The sequence below is a fragment of the Rhipicephalus sanguineus genome, chromosome 3 (genome assembly GCF_013339695.2).
Source record: "Rhipicephalus sanguineus isolate Rsan-2018 chromosome 3, BIME_Rsan_1.4, whole genome shotgun sequence".
Taxonomy (NCBI): domain Eukaryota; kingdom Metazoa; phylum Arthropoda; class Arachnida; order Ixodida; family Ixodidae; genus Rhipicephalus; species Rhipicephalus sanguineus.
This window is the reverse complement of record NC_051178.1, coordinates 145,012,204-145,027,341: the sequence shown is the minus strand read 5'-3', so window position 1 is coordinate 145,027,341 and position 15,138 is coordinate 145,012,204. Positions and strand designations below refer to the sequence as shown.

The 15,138-nt window shown below is 50.6% G+C and overlaps 1 protein-coding gene across 1 annotated transcript in view; it reads right to left on the bottom strand.

Moving 5' to 3' along the window:
* The window catches only part of LOC119387359 (dimethylglycine dehydrogenase, mitochondrial), a 53,111-nt gene that overhangs the window by 35,724 nt on the left and 2,249 nt on the right, over positions 1 to 15,138 (bottom strand). Inside the window, exons 2-3 of the mRNA XM_037654722.2 lie at positions 12,881 to 13,070; positions 5,520 to 5,618 (exon numbers count right to left, since the gene is read on the bottom strand). Coding sequence (XP_037510650.1) covers positions 5,520 to 5,618; positions 12,881 to 13,070 — 289 coding nt within the window. The remainder of the gene's footprint in view (positions 1 to 5,519; positions 5,619 to 12,880; positions 13,071 to 15,138) is intronic.

Sequence of the window (15,138 nt, the reverse complement as noted above, 5' to 3'; positions counted from 1 at the left end):
GCACACGGTATTTTGTAAACGACGCCGGGCGCCCTGTCTTTTGTTGGTCGGTCTTTCGGGCGGGGAAGGAAGCGGCCCAGCGTGCATGAAGGCACGTGCGCGATGTGCACGCCTTCTTTCCTAAAAATCCGAGCCAACGCCTCGCTGGCTCCCTGGACGTATGGGACCGACACGCGTTTTGGAGAGCTGTTCGTCAATGCTGGCTGGGAGTCGCGTAACCTCTTTTTCTCTGCGCGGCGGGCGACGGATCGAATGAAATTTCTGGGATAACCGTTTTTTCTGAGGTCCGCAATTACGCGGGCCTCTTCTTTCCGGCGTTCCGTGTCAGTGGAACATATCTTTTTGGCTCTCTGAAGTAATGTGGACACAACGGAGGCCTTGTGGGTGGAGGGATGGGACGAATCGTATTGAAGGTACCGGCCGGTGTGCGTCGGCTTCCTGTAAACGGAGAACTCCAAGTCACTGCCCCTTCTTGCCACCTGGACGTCGAGAAAGGGGAGGGTGCGGTCGCGTTCACACTCGACCGTGAACTGTATGGCTGGGTGAACGGAATTTAGGTGCAGTCTGAAGTTTTCAATTTCAGATGTCTTCATGACACAAAAGCAATCGTCCACGTAGCGAAGAAAGAGCTTGGGTCGCGGCGAGAAGGAGCCAAGTGCTTCCCTTTCTATATGTTCCATGGTCAGGTTTGCCATTGTGACGGAGATGGAGGCTCCCATTGCGGTTCCACTGTTTTGCCTGAAGATTGTTCCTTTGTAGGAAAAATACGTGCTGGACAGGCAGAATTCCAGTAGGCGGCAGAGTTCGTCAACAGTGAGTGGGGTCCTTTGACTCAAGCCATCGTCACCCTCAAGAGCAGCACGGGCACAGGATACAGATAAGGGTACCGGCACATTGGTGAACAAAGATACGACGTCGAACGAGACCAGGCTCTCGTCTTCGTCGATGCTCACCTCTGATGCTAGCTGCACGAAATGGCTGGAGTCGCGGACATGAGTTGGGGTATTCCGGGTGAGAGGGGCGATGATTCGGTGCAGGAAGCTTGAAAGGGCTCGGCATGGAGAGGAAGTGAAGTCGACGATCGGTCGGAGGGGGGCGCCAGGCTTGTGAATTTTGGGTAGTCCGTAGAAACCCGGTGCGGAGCCGTTGCGGCAGATTAGACTTAGGTAGAGTGCTTTTAATTGTGGGTGGTGCTTGAAAATTTCGGAGAGTAGCTTGTTTAGCTGAGTCTGAGTTTGCTTCGTCGGATCCTTTTTTAGCTGCGTATATGCGTCACCCTCTAAAAGGGCCGAAATCTTCCGGTCATCACCGACCAACAAAGCGAGGCGTTGGCTCGGATTTTTAGGAAAGAAGGCGTGCACATCGCGCACGTGCCTTCATGCACGCTGGGCCGCTTCCTTCCCCGCCCGAAAGACCGACCAACAAAAGACAGGGCGCCCGGCGTCGTTTACAAAATACCGTGTGCCGACTGCCCCTCGTCATACATCGGCGAGACCAAAAACTTCCCCGAACGGATTAGGCAACACGTCAACGACGTCCGTAAACTCAACAAAGAACGCAGCGCCGTCGCCGAGCACGCAGAGACGTTTGACCACAGAATAGACTTCAACGGAACCGCCATCCTCGAAAGTGAAACCAAGTGGAGGAGGAGGTTACTACTGGAGTCGTGGCATATACAGAGGACCACTCAAAATATCAACCGTTCACTCGGAACTCTCCCCCCGGTGTATGCGCATGGGCTACGCTCCTCGATAATGCGTGGGGTCGTTAACCGCCGCGAGAGTGCCTTAAAGAGGCCGCTGCCAAGCCGCCGCAGTCCCCCCTGAGGAAGGAACCGAGCTGGTTCCGAAACGTCGGGTTTTTACGTGTCTTCGTAACTTTGGTTGGAGAATAAATATCAGTTATCTCAGTTTACTTACCCAACCAGACAGACTTCTGTCTAATGTTTACCTTCAATTCAATCAGCCAGGACTTCGGCCGCGATACCATGCAGCTAGTCAAGCGCTACATACGCATCAAGGAGGGAATATCAGTCTTCAAAACTCATCTGGACTTCAATCGCACCTGCAAAGATAGGAAAGTCGTCCCTCAAAGCCTACGCCTGAAACGCCCTGTCTCGACCCCCGAAGGTATGGAAATCGTCATGAGAGCAGAACAACGGCTGGTCAACGCCCGCCTGCACGAAATCAACGCCTCTCTACGGAAAAAGGAATTAGACCTGTTCTTCGCCAAGCGTAAACTTCAGCACCGCATTCCTGGATTGATGCCTCCGATCGACGCATTCGCGGACTCCGTGGCGGCGTCGTCTGCAGACAGGCATCGGACCGCGCAGGATAGGAAACTTTCTCACCTGTTGGACCGGGGTTCGCCCCAAGGCAACCCAAATCCCAGGTTTGTGACCAATTTGTCATCCCGCCCACTCACTAATCGGGAAACTTCTGTTCTGGCAAAGGGACACGGGTATAACGTGTCAACGACGCCCCGTTTATCGAAAGTCGTCGCGGCTGTAGAGGAAGCCGTCCAGAGTGTGAGGCCAAGCGCCAGAGAAGAAATTAGACTAAAATCAATTGGAATCCTTTCGAAATTGCCGTCACAAGGGAAAAAGAACTTGACCGCAGAAGAGAGCAAAGCCCTTCGGGAACTCCGACAAGATCAGAGCATTGTCATCCTCCCCGCTGACAAGGGCAACTCAACGGTGGTGCTGGACAGCCGGGACTATGACCGGAAGATTTCGGCCCTTTTAGAGGGTGACGCATATACGCAGCTAAAAAGGATCCGACGAAGCAAACTCAGACTCAGCTAAACAAGCTACTCTCCGAAATTTTCAAGCACCACCCACAATTAAAAGCACTCTACCTAAGTCTAATCTGCCGCAACGGCTCCGCACCGGGTTTCTACGGACTACCCAAAATTCACAAGCCTGGCGCCCCCCTCCGACCGATCGTCGACTTCACTTCCTCTCCATGCCGAGCCCTTTCAAGCTTCCTGCACCGAATCATCGCCCCTCTCACCCGGAATACCCCAACTCATGTCCGCGACTCCAGCCATTTCGTGCAGCTAGCATCAGAGGTGAGCATCGACGAAGACGAGAGCCTGGTCTCGTTCGACGTCGTATCTTTGTTCACCAATGTGCCGGTACCCTTATCTGTATCCTGTGCCCGTGCTGCTCTTGAGGGTGACGATGGCTTGAGTCAAAGGACCCCACTCACTGTTGACGAACTCTGCCGCCTACTGGAATTCTGCCTGTCCAGCACGTATTTTTCCTACAAAGGAACAATCTTCAGGCAAAACAGTGGAACCGCAATGGGAGCCTCCATCTCCGTCACAATGGCAAACCTGACCATGGAACATATAGAAAGGGAAGCACTTGGCTCCTTCTCGCCGCGACCCAAGCTCTTTCTTCGCTACGTGGACGATTGCTTTTGTGTCATGAAGACATCTGAAATTGAAAACTTCAGACTGCACCTAAATTCCGTTCACCCAGCCATACAGTTCACGGTCGAGTGTGAACGCGACCGCACCCTCCCCTTTCTCGACGTCCAGGTGGCAAGAAGGGGCAGTGACTTGGAGTTCTCCGTTTACAGGAAGCCGACGCACACCGGCCGGTACCTTCAATACGATTCGTCCCATCCCTCCACCCACAAGGCCTCCGTTGTGTCCACATTACTTCAGAGAGCCAAAAAGATATGTTCCACTGACACGGAACGCCGGAAAGAAGAGGCCCGCGTAATTGCGGACCTCAGAAAAAACGGTTATCCCAGAAATTTCATTCGATCCGTCGCCCGCCGCGCAGAGAAAAAGAGGTTACGCGACTCCCAGCCAGCATTGACGAACAGCTCTCCAAAACGCGTGTCGGTCCCATACGTCCAGGGAGCCAGCGAGGCGTTGGCTCGGATTTTTAGGAAAGAAGGCGTGCACATCGCGCACGTGCCTTCATGCACGCTGGGCCGCTTCCTTCCCCGCCCGAAAGACCGACCAACAAAAGACAGGGCGCCCGGCGTCGTTTACAAAATACCGTGTGCCGACTGCCCCTCGTCATACATCGGCGAGACCAAAAACTTCCCCGAACGGATTAGGCAACACGTCAACGACGTCCGTAAACTCAACAAAGAACGCAGCGCCGTCGCCGAGCACGCAGAGACGTTTGACCACAGAATAGACTTCAACGGAACCGCCATCCTCGAAAGTGAAACCAAGTGGAGGAGGAGGTTACTACTGGAGTCGTGGCATATACAGAGGACCACTCAAAATATCAACCGTTCACTCGGAACTCTCCCCCCGGTGTATGCGCATGGGCTACGCTCCTCGATAATGCGTGGGGTCGTTAACCGCCGCGAGAGTGCCTTAAAGAGGCCGCTGCCAAGCCGCCGCAGTCCCCCCTGAGGAAGGAACCGAGCTGGTTCCGAAACGTCGGGTTTTTACGTGTCTTCGTAACTTTGGTTGGAGAATAAATATCAGTTACGTGACGCTCGCAGGCAAGAAAGTAAGACCGTTCCACGCGAGCGGCGCCGACACTCTCCCAGATTTAAATGCACAGAGGCATAGCCGATAAAGTGGACGGGAGGAAGACCGCCGCCGTAGCTCTCTTGGTAGAGCATCGGGCTCGCTATCCGAAGGTTGCAAGTTCGGGCCCTGCCGGTGGCAAATTGTTTTTTTTCGTCCACTTTACTTTCTTCACATTTTTGTCATAACTGCTATACAAATAACGTTCTCTATACTTTCCTTGGCTTTACATTCTGTTGGTTCTCATTAAGGTTGCGTCTAACAAAGAAAAACGAGCCCTTAAATTCCCATTATTTTTCGTTTAGATAAGCTAGGTTACTTTTGTTGATTATAAAAAGAAACGGACAAACCTCACCAAACCCTGACCATACCTGCACCGCTTAAGTGTATTAGAACAGTAAAGATAACTTTGTGTTGTTGGTAGATGCCTGTTGCATTAAGTTTACTGAATTTTGCTGAAAGATCTACTGATTTAATATTTCAGCATAGGAATAGGTACTTTGGTGCAGTAGAATTTTTTTTAGAATCAGCTCCTAAAGAAATATTCTTTTTTTTTTATCCTCGTGTGACGTTATCTCCTTACGATGAACACATGACACCTCTGTCTCAAGGGTTTAGAGGCCGCTAATAACTGATAGCCTGGTTCATTTACTCATTTGCTCCGAGTCCAATATAACGAGGTGCACGTCGGGAAGTTCAAAACGATAAAGAATCACTTAATAACTCCCGCGCGTAGTTCACAGTTCCCGACACAAGTTGACACTGTACAGTACAGAAGTGCGAGCCACCCAAGCTCAATAAATCCCACTAAGTCCAATAAGGTCAATGCAGACAAATAAAAAAAGAAATCGTTGAAGGTTGACGAGTCCCACAAAAGCGAGCTTATTTTGGACTTCACTCAACGGCGATTCCTACATCGCCTTGGCGCATTGAAAGAAATAAGTGGATCAGCACAAGCAGTGCAGTTTTCGGTCAAACCTCTAAAAGGAAATAGCGTCCCCCATCCCTTCACCTACTCGTCCAGTGTCTAGTTGAAGCGCGGCGAACAGGTTGATGCTGTCGTAGTGGATCCTCTTCATGTTGATACCCGGGTGGTAGAGCGCCGCAAGGCCAGCCTGCAACAACGGTTCTAATTAGAGTACGAATGTAAGTTATTTTATGGATTGATTGATTGATCGATCGATTCTGAAATACATATGCTATGTATTTATGTTAAGCTGTGTTGTAAACAGCAAAGCTTAACTTGAGGTGACAGAAATGAATTTGCTACCGTACCTAGTAAAAAGGGTGTCCGGCTAACGCTCGTAAATTGCTTGTGCTTGTAGGCAAGCACAAGTCTTTTCTGGCAGATAGAAAGGCTACAGTTCATATTGGCCAAATCAAGAGCAAAGAATACACACTGGGTAACGTTGGCACACCGCAAGGGTCGGTGTTGTCACCGCTTTTATTTAACATTGCAATGCACAACCTATTCAAGCGGCTCGCCGACGTTCTGGAATCGGCCACGTAATATACGCGGACGACATCACCATATGGTCGGCGGAGGGCCCTCTTGGCAAGCTGGAGGGAAACCTACAACGGGCACTCGACGTCACGGAATACTTTCTGGCTAGCACGGGGCTACAGCTGTCACCTAGCAAGTCCGAACTCCTCCTCCACAAGCGTTTCCCGAGAGGGGGCCGGAGGTCGACGGGGCATCTATTTTCCTGCGGTCCAAAAGCGGAAAAACAATCTCCATCTGTGACTCAATCAAGGTTCTTGGCATGACAATTGGAAAGTACAGCAATAACAACACTGAGGCACTCAGACGTATTGAAAAGAGTACTCACAGCTTCACCAGGGTCATCTCCAGAGTTGCCAACATGAGGAAAGGGCTTAAAGAGGACAATCACATGAAATCCTTCCATGCGTTCCTCATCAGCCACATTATCTACGCTGCCCCTTTCTTGAAATTGAAGAAGATGGAGCTCAATAAAATTGATGCCCTTATCAGGACAGGGGTTAAACGGGTTCTTAATCTTCCAAAAAGCACCAACACGGAGCGGCTATTGCAGCTCGGACTGCACAACACAGCAACGGAGCTCTTTGGAGCTCAACGAACAGCTCAAATTTGCCGATTGTCCCTCACAAAAGCAGGCACCAGGATCCTCCTGGAGGCAGGGCTGCAACCCCTGTTCATGCCCCCTGAGAAAGACGAGATCTCCTCGGCGATAAGAGGTGCCATATACGTCGACCCGGTCCCCAGGAACATCCATCCCGTACACAATGAAGGGCGAAGAAAAGCAAGAGCCGAGGCCATCCTGGGGAAGATCGATTCCAGCTCAACCGCCCTCTTTGTTGATGCAGCCAAATAATGGAAGACGGACGCGTATGTCGTCACAGTCGTCAATGCCAAGGGATCACTAGTTAACGCGGCCACGGTGGTCACCGGCTTCACTCACGAAGCCGAGGAACTGGTCATCGCGGTAGCTCTGCAAGAACGAAGAAGGGACGTCACCATCTTTTCAGACTCACGAACTGCCATCAGGTCATTTTCATCCGGCTTCGTCTCCGCCGCAGCCGCAAGCATTGTTAATAAGACGACTGCTGAGGTTAACGAAGGGGAAGATCCCCTAACGCACATCATATGGTTCCCGGCCCACGTGGGTGACATCTCATCCTCCCCAACTGGCAAGCCTAACGAGAGGGCTCACCAGCTAGCGAGTGAACTAGCTACCCGAAGCGGTGACCGGCCATCTCAGACGGGACGGGAACGGGGATGCATGGACTTCAAGGATCCATTAATATCGTTTCACGAGATCACCTCAGCTCACAAACTAGGGCGCAGGCTCTTCCACCTTCCACACCCTAAATTGTATAAAGCGCAAGCGGTCACACTACGCCAACTACAGACAAAAACGTACATCACTCCAGCCATGCTAAACAGAATCGATCCAGACTTTTCACCTCACTGTCAGCACTGTAATCACGAGAGCTGCAATTTCGAACACATGCTCTGGCTGTGCTCCTTTGATTCGGGGTCAGGATTATCAGACAAACCCTCCTGGGAGGCTGCCATGCGCAGCATGGAACTCAACAACCAACTCCTGGCCGTCCAGAGGGCCCGGGACATCGCCGAAAGGCTCCAGCTTCCGGCACCTTCCTGGGTGGAGCCACCTGGCTGAGCTAGCGGGAACTCCAGTCGCGTTCAGCTTCTGCCACTTTTGGACCACAATAAAGTTCTCACTCACTCACTTACTATAGGCATCACAGGAAATATTTAGCGGTAATATACGAGGTGCATCCTACAAGACAACACCTGTCGTCGTCTTCTATTGTGTGCTGTGTTTTTTGCGCCATCCTTCCTTTTTGAAGCTAAGTTTAAAACAGAAAGAGAGGGAAAGAAAGAAAGAAAGGAACAGAAGCAGGAGTGTTATGATCGGCCTGCCTGGCTTGGCGCCGCTTTGACGCTGAGACGTTGCGGCTAAGACTACCCTGATTTCTTCCGGGTCAGCGGTTCCAGAGATGCCCCAAGAGCGGCGACAACACGAAGGTCGTTCGTCTAATATTCTCAGGTTGTCTGCGCCCCTCGTAAAACCCTTTGGGCACGCCTGACCGACTGACAGATTAGGAAGAGTTGTTGGCCGTCGAGGCGGCTGGCTTTGTCGTCAAGGTGCCCCGGACAAAGGACCCAGCGTCTGGGAACCGTCTGCGGATGCGTTTCCCATGTTCTCCGTGGCGCCTTGTTGCCGCTGTTTCCACAATTCGTGGTCTGCCTCGCGCATACCCATCATTGCAACAGACTACGAAATTGACTTCCACGTAAGGCTCAACGTCTTCGTGCTGTGCCGTGTGTGCGCGGTGGGCAGTGTTTTTCCCTCGCCATGGGACGAACTGGATGTGCCTCTTTCTCCTTTCGTGGGGTGGGAAGGAGGCGGCGTTTCACCTTCCCCTTTTGGGGGCGGAGGTGAAGATGGAAATTTTCATTGGACTGTCCTGGCCTCCATTGTTTTTTCCTACAGGGAACCCTGGGAAGACCAGGACATAAAATGCGAGCGCCGATGCGCTCCCGACGAGCTCTCACAAGTTTTCTCAAGCTGTCACAAGCTACGAGAAGCTCCCCTCGAGAGCTTCCATGATGCTAACCCCATCATGTAGCAACACGCTACCTGTAAATAAACGTTACTGTTAACAGCTCCGGGCTCCTCTCCTCGACATCTCCCCGGGACTCTGGCTGGCTCCCGTCCTCTGGGCAGACCCCTGATCACATCAACTGGATGGCAGCGGTGGGATGCTGCTGACAACTGGAACTCATCAACTGGTTAGCAGCAACGGGATGACCCATGCTTGACTCGGGCCTCAACGATATGGTGAGTGCTTGACTTTCTTTGAGTTTTGCCAGGTTTTAGCTTTTGAAGTTTTCTAAATCTGTGTGTAATCTTCTGTGCGTATAGGCTTCGTTGTACCGCTACCATACGTCACAGCTATTCACCATTTTAGCTTTCATGTTCTAAAACTGGCAGTGTTTTACCGTGCGTCTAGGCTTCGCTTGTTCGCTACCTAACGTCACGGCGAGTAGAAAGTCCTCACTCGTGAAGACCATGGAGTTGGTAAAGAAGCTAGAGAGACCAGACCTCTTACTACTGTGTGAAGAGCTGGGAATTAAGGTTGGGAGAGAAGAGAGAGAGTCACAGCTGATTAGGGCTATTCAGGAATGCGGTGCGGAGGATGACGAAATTGAGGAGTGCTGGGAAGAAGTAGAAAAAAGGCAAAAAGAGGCCGAGAGAATCAAAAGATGGGCTGAAGAAGACAGGATAAATGAGAAAAGGCGATTGGCTTTAGCACTTTATCAGGCATCAAGTAACCCGAATAACGAGAAAGCAGCCTCAGATAAGAAAAAGAAAGGCAGTCCTGCTAAGTCCACGTCTACAGTGAGCCACTCAGAAGATCGAAAGAAAGAAAAGGCGTTTAAGGCTAGGAAGCCGGTTGTATGCCACCGTTGCAAAGAGCTAGGTCACATCGCAATCGGCTGCCGCAAGCCTAGGAATGTTCTCTGTTTTCGGGACAGCAGCGACAATAATCTGGAACAATTGAAACCCCCCATTCAGGAATTAGTTGAGGAAAACGTACTGCGGGACTCTTCCGCAACGTTTGATAGGGTACATCCGTACTCTTTGACAAATGAGGTGACCGCAGGGGAACGCCCGTGTGCATGGCAAGTAGTTGAAAATGAAAGTGTGTGTTTGCCATTAGCCCGCGTTGAGAGTGAGGGACCGTTCAGACTGCTCGCCACGGAAACTTTGGTGTCCCAAAACCTGCCCGAGCATTATCCCTCTCAGAATGACGTGGATATGCCTTCGAAAGGCCTTTGTTTTGGTGACGAATCGGCGGCAGCTATGGCGGATCCGATTCCCTGTGAGTCTGCTCATGAGGTTCCGGAAGCAGAAAGCGCTAACGAAGCAGACTGTAAAAGTTCAGATGATGAGGCGCTTAGCTTACCACGAGAAGGAGAGGCGCTCAACATAGCGCGAGGTGATGAAGCGCTTAGATTAGCGCGAGGTGATGACTCTCATCAAGGAGAGACATCTGATGGCGAGCCGGCTGGTTTAGCAAGTGTCGATTGTAGCGTTGTTTCTGACGAGCAGACAGCTAGAAATAACGCCGAGGATAAGCCAGTTGAGCCGCCTGGAGTTTTGAGCAATGTACTTCCGAGTATTATTGCCGAGTCGGTGAGCGTTCCGTGCCGCCCCGAAAGAAAAAGGCGCCAGCGAAAACTTCGGGAAAAGGGCAAGGGTCCAAGTTGCCTCGAGCGGAGGCTGGAAACCCCTAATAAGTTCTCTAAAAGCCAAAAGTTGCGGGTCTCGCACAAATCGAGATTAGGCATGAAGCGTGTCGCGAGGGCCAAGAAAAAGAGACGCCGAAGTGGTCGCCTGGTTTCATCTTTTTGGAAGGCTAAACGGTGGAGCAAAGCGAGGTGGTGCGTACGCGACTGTAACGACAAAGGTCCTCCCCCAAGTTTGCGAGAGAGTAGGCGTCCGGGTGCGTCTTTGTCGGAGTTCGGGGCCCGCGGGACAAAGGTCACCGCCACTGTGTGCTTCGGACAGGTTGGCTTTTTGTCCCTCCGTCGCGATCTGGCCCATCGACAACTGTGGTATGCGCGTCCCCCCAGAGCACGTCTGAAAGGGTGCCGCATGAATTTACGCAGTGTCACGAAGGATACTAAGAATTTGTCTTGTATCCAGTTTTATTATTGTTTTGTTTAGCTGTCTAACGTTTGCATGTCTGCCGATGAGCAAGGACTGTGTCGATTTTTGAGTTTTATTTTCCTCCTCATCTTAACTGCAGACATTGAGACATTTGTTAAACTGCTTGTTTGCTTACATTTTGCAAAAGCTAGCATCCAAGTAGAGGGTTTTGGCGCTGATTTTAACAGAGAAGTAGGCTGAAGGTAAAAGCCTCTGTTTAAACCTTATGTTTTTGCAGTGTAGTGTAGGTTTTTGCTTTTGTTGATTTTATTTTATCCGCATAATGTTCGGACAGTGTAAGGCTACCAAGAATTTCTCTTGTATCCAGTTTTGAATTGTTTTGCTTTTAATGTTCGCGTGTCTGCAGATGAGCAAGGAATATGTCGATTTTTGTAACTTTTATTTTTTTCCTCATGATAACTGCAGACATTAAGATACTTGTTGTACTGAGTGTGCTTACATTTAGCGAAACCTAACACCCGAGTTGAGGGTTTTGCGCAAGTTGATTTTTAACAGAGAAGTAGGTTGAGGGTAAAAGCCTCTGTATAAACCTTGTGGAAATTGCAGCACACGTGTTAGTATGCGCATCAGTGTAGTGCAGGTTTTTTGTTTCTCTGTTTGTTTTATTTTCATACGCGCAAGTTTGATTTTGAGTTTTACTTGTACTGTGAGAGGTGTAATTCATTAACTACCTCCTTTCGTTTTGTTTCGCCCGTAGCACCTGCGTGCCTTGAACGCTGTGAATCTCTCTGGGAAATGATACAAAACGTTAGGCTGTTGATTTGCTTCGCACGTAGTAGGTCTGAGTTTGTTATGGCTTCGTTATCTGATTCTTGATTTTCACGAGTGAGCGCACCAATTGTAAATTTCTAGGGAGTTTTACCAAAACTGAAACCTGGCATTTCTCGAGGTCAGTTGAGTGCCCTATGTTTGTTGTGCCTCGGGTCTTGCGTGGTTCGTTTCTGGCGTTTGCTGACCATGGCTCAGGTCCAGAGATTGGTGCAGCCTACGTCAACGTCTACAAGGGAGCAGATCTACGGTCTCTGCGGAGTGCTTTGGTGCTGCAACCCCTTCGAGACCTCCTGTGACGGTGGACGGGCTGTTATGATCGGCCTGCCTGGCTTGGCGCCGCTTTGACGCTGAGACGTTGCGGCTAAGACTACCCTGATTTCTTCCGGGTCAGCGGTTCCAGAGATGCCCCAAGAGCGGCGACAACACGAAGGTCGTTCGTCTAATATTCTCAGGTTGTCTGCGCCCCTCGTAAAACCCTTTGGGCACGCCTGACCGACTGACAGATTAGGAAGAGTTGTTGGCCGTCGAGGCGGCTGGCTTTGTCGTCAAGGTGCCCCGGACAAAGGACCCAGCGTCTGGGAACCGTCTGCGGATGCGTTTCCCATGTTCTCCGTGGCGCCTTGTTGCCGCTGTTTCCACAATTCGTGGTCTGCCTCGCGCATACCCATCATTGCAACAGACTACGAAATTGACTTCCACGTAAGGCTCAACGTCTTCGTGCTGTGCCGTGTGTGCGCGGTGGGCAGTGTTTTTCCCTCGCCATGGGACGAACTGGATGTGCCTCTTTCTCCTTTCGTGGGGTGGGAAGGAGGCGGCGTTTCACCTTCCCCTTTTGGGGGCGGAGGTGAAGATGGAAATTTTCATTGGACTGTCCTGGCCTCCATTGTTTTTTCCTACAGGGAACCCTGGGAAGACCAGGACATAAAATGCGAGCGCCGATGCGCTCCCGACGAGCTCTCACAAGTTTTCTCAAGCTGTCACAAGCTACGAGAAGCTCCCCTCGAGAGCTTCCATGATGCTAACCCCATCATGTAGCAACACGCTACCTGTAAATAAACGTTACTGTTAACAGCTCCGGGCTCCTCTCCTCGACATCTCCCCGGGACTTTGGCTGGCTCCCGTCCTCTGGGCAGACCCCTGATCACATCAGGAGGGAAAACGACATGCCTTCGGTATTGGAAGTTGTAACACATCCAGCCCTTCTCTACACAAGATGCGGTACAGAAGGGGGGATATAAAGGTAGCAATCTGTCGGCAGTCTGTAGGTCTAATCAATCAATCAATCAATCAATCAATCAATCAATCAATCAATCAATCAATCAATCAATCAATAATTAATTAGTTAGTGGGGTGTCACATACCGCGTGCCATGTCGAGCCTGCCGTCAGCTCGCTTTTCTCGAGCATCACGACGCTCGGGTTGCCCAATCTGGCCAAGTGGTAGGTGAGGCTGGTGCCCACGGCGCCACCTCCGATCACAGCCACCTCGACGGTGGAAGGCAGCGCCTCGGTGGCGGCCTCCTTCTCGGTCTCACGCGACGCCGTTTTCGTGCTGCGGAGTGTACAGTACATCGAAGGGACTAAGTGACAAGAACGTTGTTTCTGACAGGTTTGATCATTATTAGGTTGAACCAGTAAAGTGGCGCAAAAAAAAAACACGACCAGAGAAATGAGTGGAAGTGATCAGGAGAGCCGAAAGACTCTCTTTTAGTTTCAGTGGTATATATGAACTCGCAGTGAAACCAACTAAAACCACAATATTAGCTGCCTTGATTACTAAACTGGTTTTTGGTACATTTATGTCACCTTGTGATTTGGCGTGGCACTTAAGATGGATGGATGGATGGAAAACGTTATTCAAGTCCTGCAGAGCGCGTGTCAGCACTTGCGAGTGCATATTCTCTTTATGATGGCATGGTAGATACACCAATGCCTGGAACACGTGAGTGTGGAGAAACTATGAGACGCCTGTCCAGCTCTTCTGTACTTTTCCTCATTGCGACGTCGGGTACGTCTCCTTACAGAGAGGACTGCGCCCACTGGACTCCAGTAGAATATTTTCTGAGGCGAAGATTCTCCCTCCATGGCCGCATTCGATAATAGCGCGGCAAACTATTCGTGTTATATATGATGTGATTATTGAGAGACATCGCCTTTAGTGACAGATCGTAGTTATCCTTGTGTGCACGCACAGTGCTTGCCCTCTCTTTTTTTACAGCGAAAGCTGTTATGAGATCATTTCACCGGCCGTTTTTGGCGCCGTAGTTGTCCGCCGCCGCCGCCGCCGCCGCCGCCGCCGGTGTCCGTAATCAGTATCGCTCGAAATAAGAAAAAAAAACGAAATAAGAAAAAAACTCCAGGTTGGAAGGAGGTTCGAACCTGGGCCCTCTGCGTGGGAGCCCAGTATTCAACCTCTGAGCCATGCCGGTGCTTGAAACTGCTTTGCAAAAAGGTCCTATACAGGCTTCATGTCGGAAAGGAACCACATTAGCATATGCAATATAGCGTAGTAGAAGAGTAAAATAAGCACCAAGCGTCGCACAACGCCAATTCTGTAACCAGGCGTCACACAATGCGAATTGCGCAACGAGTAGGTTGTTGAATGCTTCCAACCCATTACAAAGGACTCTGCCATAATTCTTCATCGCCATCAGGCACAGCATCAACAAAGTGCGCATAATGCCTTACATGCGTTTAGCAGGTACCAACGCTCTCCGTAGAATGACGAAAAATGGCATAATGCCTGCTGCCCTACTTCTCAAATATTACAATGATTTATAGCGTAGTGGGTTCCTCACAAGTGCACTTGTATTGGTTGCCAAGGAAGCCCATAAGCGCATGATCCACTTCCTCGGGGTCTCAGTAAAATTACACTGATTTATAGCGTAGTGGGTTCCTCGCAAGTGCACTTGTATTGGTTGCCAAGGAAGCCCATAAGCGCATGATCCATTTCCTCGGGGTCTCAGTAAAGTTCTTCGCCCCCCCCCCCCCCCCGTCTCTCTCCCACGTCAACGTATGTTATACAGCATGACGGGAGAGGGAAATAGTGACCGGGCGTCACCCAATGCAAATTACATAACTGGTGGGCCGTTTAAAGATTCCAACCCATTACAAAGGGCTGAGCCATAATTCTTCATCGTCATCAGTCGTCGCGTCAACAAAGTGCACATGATGCCTTACTGACGTGTAGCTGGTGCCTCGCTTCTCCGCAGAATGACGAATAATGGCTTATTAGGTGCTTCCCAACTTCACAAAAATTGTGATTTATGGCGTAGTGGGTACCTTTCTAGCGTACTTGTTTTGTAGCCCCAAGAGAGCTTAACGGGCTCTAGAAACGCTGCTCTTCCAGCTTTCGCTGTGGCTGTGCTGCGGTTTCAGCGCAGGCCTGGCGTTTTTTTCTCTCTTTCTATTCCCCATATTCTTATCACTACCGTAGGGAAGCAAACTGGACGCTCGTCTGGTTGACACTCTCGCTTTTCATCCCCTTGCATTTGTTTCTATCTCTCTCTCTTCCTCGTGTACTGAACGGTATTGGGTCGTTGCAACAAGCAATCAAATCCGGTAATTGCTTATAGCTCCACGTGAGCGTCTATTTCATTGACGTGTGTTACCTCAAGTCC